This window comes from Stylophora pistillata, chromosome 11, assembly GCF_964205215.1.
Source record: "Stylophora pistillata chromosome 11, jaStyPist1.2, whole genome shotgun sequence".
Taxonomy (NCBI): domain Eukaryota; kingdom Metazoa; phylum Cnidaria; class Anthozoa; order Scleractinia; family Pocilloporidae; genus Stylophora; species Stylophora pistillata.
In genome coordinates this window covers 27,656,185-27,664,766 of record NC_142529.1, presented here as the reverse complement: position 1 = coordinate 27,664,766, position 8,582 = coordinate 27,656,185, and the positions used below count along the sequence as shown (strand labels likewise).

The 8,582-nt window shown below is 40.0% G+C and overlaps 1 protein-coding gene across 1 annotated transcript; it reads right to left on the bottom strand.

Annotated features, from left to right (window-relative positions):
• Positions 1-956: 956 nt before the first annotated feature.
• On the bottom strand, positions 957-1,673 carry LOC148720954 (protein CFDP2-like). Its single transcript, XM_088737706.1, has one exon. The coding sequence runs from the start codon at positions 1,671-1,673 to the stop codon at positions 957-959; it is 717 nt and encodes a 238-aa protein (XP_088593832.1).
• Positions 1,674-8,582: the final 6,909 nt, after the last annotated feature.

Below are 8,582 nucleotides of genomic sequence, written 5' to 3'. Positions count from 1 at the left end.
TCTCTTGATTCCTTTCTTTAAGCCGTTGGGATTTCGAATCTATAACTTTCAACGGGCTTCTTTAATCCCCGTCTACTTTGAATTGCTTTCCAGGTATCAGATGACATCCAGTCCTTTGGCCTCCGCTGCCTGCAGCCTAGACATGCCTTGCTGCTATCATTGTAAGCAGTAACATTTTCTCCCAGTTCTTATTCACCCCTTCATCGTTAATATCCTCCCATCCGCCTAGCTCCACAAGAGCCTCCAATCTGTTGTGCACCTCCAGGATAAAAGATTTTCGCACATTTGAGTGTTTCAGTTAGCTTACATCGAAACGGCTGCGCCCCTTGGTTAGACGCCCTGCACTCTTTAATTTCAGTTTAAGATAGGCTGTTACGAGATGATGGTCACTTCCAATGTCAGATCCTCTCCTCACCTTGACATCCGGAAGGGATCTCGGCCATTTTCCATATGAAACTTCATTGGCTCCCGGTCACAAAACGAATTCAATTCAAGATACTGTTGATAACATACAAAGCACTAAATGACATGGCTCCAACCTATCTTGTTGAACTTCTTAGTCGATATATTCCAGCACGAAGACTCTGTTCATCAAATATGAATCTACTTGAGGTCCCAACAATTCGAAGTATAAAGTATGGGCAAAGAGCATTCTCCAACGCTGCACCGTATTTGTGGAATCAACTACCTGAATGCATAAAAAACGCTGAGTCTGTTGACTCCTTTAAACGCTTCTTGAAAACTTATCTTTTCAAAAATTAAGCCACCAGATTTTTTTATATCGTACGTTGTCAAATATATGTATAACACATAATACCTCGTTAGTTTAGATAGAGTAGCGATAATTGCATGTATAGGATTTTTATTGAATTGTAATTGTAAAGCGGATAGAGTTCAATTTTAATTCGCTGTATAAGAACTTATTATTAAATTAAAATAAATTAAATTTCCATTGATCAGCATATGGTCAATTTGATTTCTATCCCTGCCATTCGGGGATCACCATGTGCTTTTATGGATCTCTCGGTGTGAAAAAAGGCTGCCCCTATCACCAAATTATTAGTTGTGCAAAACTCAGCAAGCCGTTTTCCATTTTCATTGATGATACCACTCTCGTGTCTTCCTATCACTCTGTGCCTGGCTGAGTTATCGGCACCAACTTTGACATTTAGATCCCCCATGATGATGATAAGATCTTGCATTGGGACCTGCTCAATCTCTGCCTGGAGCCTCAGATAGAAGTTGTCTTTCAGATCATCTACACTATCATTGGTCGGAGCGTAACACTGAATCAGGGTCAAGTTGCTTTGCTTTCCTTTCAGCCTGGCATTTATGAGACGACTATTAATAGGTTTCCATTCCAACACCGATCTATCTGCTCCTTTCTTCAGAATAATTTCCACACCTTCACGATGTAGCTCATCGTCCCGCCCAGAACACAATACTGTCTCGCATGACACCTTCTTTAATCTCCCTGTCCCAATCCATCTGCTTTCACTTACGCCCAATACATGCAAGTTATACCATCTCATTTCTGTTGTAGCTTGTGCAAGCTTCCCAGTTTCACACATAATAAGTGCATTCCAAAAGCCAATCCTGGTCATGATTTTTGCACTCATCACTTCCAACTTCATGCCAGTAGTTTCTTTCTGGCTTTCACCACTGGCAGTCATACGGTTCGAAGACCTTGGAAGGTCTGCTTGCAGGATATTGGTTATCTTCTTTGCTGTTTCCGTAACACGTTCTTTTACAGGATAAGGTTGTTAGCCTTACGTGTTCCTGTCTGAGAAAGTGTTCCAGGAGCCAAAAGTGGTGCTCAACCGATTTGGCTGAAACTTAGCACAAAAGTTGAGTGTGATAAGATATTTCACAAGCCACTTTGGCTCACTTCTCTGATTGTTCGTTCTGGAGTTTCAGGGGAGGTTCCATTAGTGGCCTATGGAGCACCAAAATTTCATCCTCCTAAGGGGCACTTGAAAGTGCTATAAAACTCCATTGGTAAATTGTGCTGCCAAATGAATTTGACCACGGACTATACTATAGTGGAGCTTTTACTTCATAAGTGTAACTTTGTTTTTAAGCATTTAGACAGAGAGGGGCCTAGGGCTAAAGTTAGGTCAAATTTGAGGTCAAAATCACTACCCAAAATTGCCATTTTTCAAAGAACCATAACATTCACCTGCTTTCTTGCATAACTTTCATACCAAATCCAGTATGTACTTTAGTGACCCATTTATCAAAATCGGTTGAGAAAAACTTGGCTTATTAAGGTTTGTTAAGTTTTTGGCACAAACTCTCCATGCCCCTCTAAGGCCAAGCATAATTCGTGCTATAGGAGTTAGCCTAAACAGGTTCTTATATAAATGGTACTTAACAAAATTACAGGCTATTTAGGTTTTTAAAACAGGTTCTTATTCTTGGAGAAAAACACACCTGCATAACAAGTTGGTAATTATCCTATATTTTGTAACTACATATTTTGCACTCATTTTTCTTAAGAAAATCATGTTTTACAGTAATGGCAATCTGGTTTATCTTCGATTATGATTACAGTACGTAAATAATTTCAGTGTACCTGTAATGTACTATATGATTTTAGAAAATAAGAACCTATTTTAATTTTCTTAGGCTAAATAGGTTCTTGTTTATAGGGGGTACAAATGGCAAATTTTAGGCTAACAGGTTCTTAATTTTTAGGTTCGTACTTGCGGGTTTTTACTGTATACTCAAAAGCATGTAAAGTCTCTATATTTTGTCAGGCCCATTTTTTGATGCAATATTAAGTGAGCTTAACGAAAACGACCTTTAACACAAGATCTTTGGTTAAACTTTCGATAACCTTGCTAGCTCTTGTAAATACGCATGATGGCATCAGTAACAGAGCAGAATGGTACGTACAGGTTGTACTGAGTGGCGTCCAGGTGACCGCTGGAGGCTGAGATCCATCCCATTTCCCTACTACGTTAGAGCTGAATAAATCAAATCATCCGGAAGTAAATAAGAAATCCATAGTTAGGAGAGCTGGATAACAAATATTTTGTGTTGCAGTTCATATGAAATATGCCATGCCACACCTCAAGATGCGATTGTTGTATCGACTGACCAACCATATTGGACGTGAGAGTGAGAGGACTGGACTAAGTCGAGGAGTCACGCAACCTTCACTGAGGTTTGAGTAACGCGGGTCTGTTGACCATCACTTGCGGTGATCACAGGAATTTGCTTACTGTAGAAAAGGTTCATAATACGATGCCTTACGATTAGCACTACCTATTTTTTCAACGTCGAAAAATCTCGCACAATGACTGTAGTTGACTGAGTTTTTGCTTTTGCAACACCTTAGTTAATCTTCCCTTGGCAGAGAGTTCGCGAAAGTTGAAATCTTCAAACAAAAGAAAATTGGAAAACCATCAAACTATTTTGAAACATGTGTCCTAAACCCTTTTCATTGGAAAAAACTAAGGATAATCTTTTTTTGACGGGAAGTTGAGAGGACCGCTCTTAGCGGAAGTGGCACTAAAAAAGCCATTTGCTACATTTATGCGCGTGTATGAGCCCTTTCTGATATTTTTAATTACCTGTACTTGTAACTTTGGTATCACCCGATCTTCCTCCCGCCCCGGACTCACCTGAACCCTTGTAATTGTGTTTTAATCAAATAGTTATGTCATTATCGCAAGACAACAAAGGAGTCATTCCTGTTTCGCGCAGCTGAGCCGATGACGCGGCACTGCATTGATCATTTACCCCTCCAAAGGAATAAAGTGCCATCGCAAAATTATCCTGAAACTTTTTATTGCTATACTTTCTATACTTAATAAGGACACAAACATTTACACCTGAATAGTGGGAGGGATGCAAACTCGATGCAGTCTTAATAATCTCACGTCCAAAATGGCGGGACCTATTGGCATCATCCCATGTCTCGTGTGAAATACTTCATTTAAACAGCAACTTTAATTTTTGTCATCCAGCTCTTCTGACTGTGGATTCCATCTTTTTGGGACGGTTCCATTTATTCAGTTCTAAAGTACCTAAGATCTCTGATGGATCACAAGTCACCTGGACGGTGCTCACTGCGGCACGTAAGTTTATGGTCATGCTCGCTATAAGTGATGGGTATTTACAAGAGCTATTCACAGACTTTTCAAAGGTCAGGCGTAGATCTTCTTTCAGCGATCGTTTTATTCTGAGCTTAATGGTTAAGGCCGGTCGGGTTAAGGTCACCTTATTTTCAATTTAAAAAACGGCCTGACAAAATATGGAGACTTTCTATGCTTGGAATATAGTATGTATGGATATATGGCCTCACAAACATAGATCAGAGAAAATTCAATCATCTTTAGAAATATCGCCATATCTAGATCAAAACATCATCATCTGTACTCTATGATTGGAACAAAGTTTTCGTAGGAAAAAAAAATTATCTTTATTTTGCTAAACCGCTGGGTGTTTGCAGTGCTAATCAGAGGCCTTCTTAGAGTAATTATAAGCTATGAGTCGAGATATTTCAGGATAATGACATTTATTTGGCTTAAATGTTTCATTTTCACTCACCAAATACAAAATAAAGGCTATATGTCAAGACTTTGGTCTGTTTATAGCATGAACTATGCTCAAAATTCCATTTTGCTTGGCCTTAGAGGGGCATGGAGAGTTTGTGCCAAAAACTTAACAAACCTTAATAAGCCAAGTTTTTCTCAACTGATTTTGATAAATGGGTCACTAAAGTACATACTGGATTTGGTATGAAAGTTATGCAAGAAGGCAGGTGAATGTTATGGTTTTTTGAAAAATGGCAATTTTGGGTAGTGATTTTGACCTCAGATTTGACTTAACTTTAGCCCCAGGCCCCTCTCTGTCTAATTGCTTGGAAACAAAGTTACATTTATGAAGTAAAAGCTCCACCATAGTAGGGTCCATGGTCAAATTCATTTGGCAGCACAATTTATCAATGGAGTTTTATAGTACTTTCAAAGTGCCCCTTAGGAGGATGAATTTTTAGTGCTCCATAGGCCACTATGGAGAACCCCCCTAAAACTTCAGAACGAACAATCAGAGAAGTGAGCCAAAGTGGCTTTTGAAATATCTTATCACACTCAACTTTTGTGCCAAGTTTTAGCCAAATCGGTTGAGCACCACTTTTGGCTCCTGGAACACTTTCTCAGACAGGGACACATAAGCCTAATCCCCAGGTCTGGAGGGCTGTGGGACTGTCTTTAGTCTGCACCCTACTTCTTGACCTGTCTGGCTTGGGAGGCCCTGTCAGGGGTGTAAACACCCCCGTCGGCATAGCTCCTGGAGTCACTGGGACGCACAAGCCACTCAGCCACGACAAGGCAACAGTCCTAGTGAGTGGACTAAAGTAATATACAGAATAGAAAATACTTCTTGGTTTGTAGATCCAAGCGTTCTGTAAACAATGCCTAAGATTTTATTAGCCTTGGTCACAGCACCATCAACTTGAGTACCCCACGACAGGTCATAGGAATTCAGAACTCCTAGGTCTTTCCCATGCTCTACTGGTTTGATTGCAACTCCCATAATATACGAAGGAGACGAGCTGTCGCGGTTGCGGGTAATGCGTATTGTTTCGCACTTCTCCGGGTTAAATCTCAACTGTTATAAAGTTGCCCAGTTTGCTAAGTGATCAATGTCGCTTTGAAGGGCTTGAGTATCATTTATGCTGTCAGCGATCTCTCTGTACACTTTCATGTCATTTGCAAAGAGTTTGATAGTTGACGATATGCTATACGATATATCGTAAACAACTGCCACCCTCCCCTTCTTTGGTTGGAGGGCTTCATCAAGAATCAATTTCTTTCTTCGCAGTCCACATTCTCCTCTCCATCACAGCATTTCTTGACTATTATCTTATCCTCGTTGCCCTTCACAAAGAGTCTTCCTTACATCCACCGTCCAAGCTCTCGTATCGTTGTCTGGCAACAACTGATCTGTTGGTTAGTCTTGTGGCCCAGACTTTCCGTGCAACTTTTTAGATGTTCAAGGTCCACGAAAAATGGAATCTCTGTCGATACGCGTTTGAATCAGCCTACATCACAGCCCATGAAATATGTGGAGTGTCTTTGATGACGATAATACCCATTTACGTGGACAGACTTCTCTCCCTGATGTTGTGGCTAAGATACAGACAAATTGTAACTTTGAAGCGCATGCTACCAAACTTTGTCATGAATACATCAATTCACTCTTTTTCACAAATGAGTTTTATTAAAGCGTAAGTTTTCGCTTACTTATCGTCCAGACCTCGCTCTTCTTGTCGCAAACTTCCCCACCCCACTCCCTTTAGATGTGTCTAGGCTGCAACAATCATTACCACACCCTCCCCAACAAAGGCTGTGTTTGTAACACTAATCACTTCCGAAGAAATTTGAATTTCGCGCTCGGTGAGCTGGCTACGCGCCGGTGATTACTAACCTTTGTCTTGCGAATAATAGAAACCCTTTCCTTCGAACGATAGATAACGACATATAAGGAGCGAAAGCTTGACTTATTGTCGGGCCAAAATCCTAACCAAAAGTTTGATACGCACTCGTTGGGTTTGTCTCTCCGCTATTTCCGCGTTGGTGAATAAAAGAATAGATTAGTATAGGTAATCGCATGGGGCCGAGTAAAATTAAGGATTAATATCACTTGTGCTTTCGGAAGTTGCTGAAATTGCCCGAGTCTCGCAGCGACTCGGGCAATTTCTGCAACTTCCGAAAACACAAGTGATATTAATCCTTAATTTTACGAGGAACCATGTGATTACTTGTATATAATATAAGGGGCAAAATGTTTTCTTACTGATCTCGCGCAAAACGGGACACCATTGTTACAAAACAAACAGAAATTTCTTTACCGTGGCAGCCGTTGCTAAGCGATTTTCAGCCAATCATTTTCAAGTAATTTTGCCCGGGGCAATTACAAAAATTAAGAAAAAAATGCCCTCTGTCTTGACCAATCACAATTCAGTAATTTTGCCCCTTATATGATAAAAAGTTGAAATGAATGTAGAGTCGAAAGAAAAGTAGTTTGTATGTAACAAAGATGAAATTAATTATTTGGTACTTGATAAAAACTTCGTACTCAAAACAAAGCCGAGTGTATCGTGGCTAGGTCAGCATGTGTTCATTAAAATATGAAGCACGCAGGAAGTCTGGAGAAAGAGAAAGGTGCACAAGAGTTGCCAAAGACGTAACCAAGAGCCATCATAGTTTCATAAATGATTAACTTATCCCCTCCTTCATTTTCCTTCTCGATCGATAGAATATCATGTTCCCTTCAGCACTGTCATAAAGTTTTCATCATCGGAGGACAATTGCCAATCGCTCGAGGGAATTAGAACATAAAGAATTAAGTCACCTGCCGGAAAAATAAAAGCTTGTTTGATAACGTAACATTTACTTAGAATTTGTTGGTGAAAGGAGGACAACAAATAAAGAATGTAAAAGAAACGACAGTAAACTGCTTTTTCGCCTAATATTTTGCTCTTCGCTTATTTTGTTCTAGTCTTGGAGAAGAAACGGAAGTAAAAGAGCCCAAAAATGTTGCTAATCACGCGGTTGAATTCGAATATTTTAAAATAAGGTTGCATCTGTGGCCATACATTAATTTTAATCTATATATTTATTCGAATTCTTTGATTGATTGACATGGGTTTGACATCCCTAGCTTAGATCCTCTATATTTTAATGTCGCTGAGGTTGATAATGAGCCAAAACTTAACTTTACACAAATGATATGGACATTTGATTGACACTCTATCAATGGAGCTAGGTCAGCCTGCGAGCTGGGTCCTCGTTAACAGCACTGCGGGAAGTCGCTCCTTCGCTCACATGTCGTGTTGCTCGAGGCCTCAAACTTATTCACCAGGCCTCGGTTGTTCAAAGAGTGGATAACGTTATCCAACGGATAAATCGCTATCCAGAGGTAAGTGTTACCGAAACGTACTGTGCTATCCACCGGATAGAGATTTATCCAGTGTATATCGCTATCCGCCCTTCGAACAACCGGGGCCAGCAAGGTACAAAAAACTCATACTGAAGCGTTTATAATGAGTGCCTGCCCGTCGGCTAAGTAAGGAGGGATTGTTTATCTCACAGAGAAAACAATATTAATGTTACAAGTGTTTTTATATAATTGACAAGTTAAAGTGACGATTTCTCTGAAGTTTTCCAAACGATTAAACAATGATGAGGAAGTCTCTATATGATCATTAAGTGGGAAGTAAGGTTTTAATGATCGTCATCGTTGTGAAGCTGTTTAGATGAAATATTTCTCGTTGCAATCACAGATAACTTCAATCTAAGAAAAAAGTAAACTAATACAGGATAATGTCGACAACAAATTTCACTGGAGGTGGAACACAGACCAAGATATTTCAAGATCTGTACTGTTCCCCCCCCCTCTGGTTGGTGGGCTTCCGCAAAAATTTAAAATTTCTTTTCTACCAATCTACATTCTCCTCTCCATCACAGCATTTCTTGGCAATTCTCTTATCCTCGTTGCCCTTCACATAGAATCTTCCTTGCATCCTCCGTCCAAACTCTTGTATCGCTGTTTGGCAACAACTGATCTGT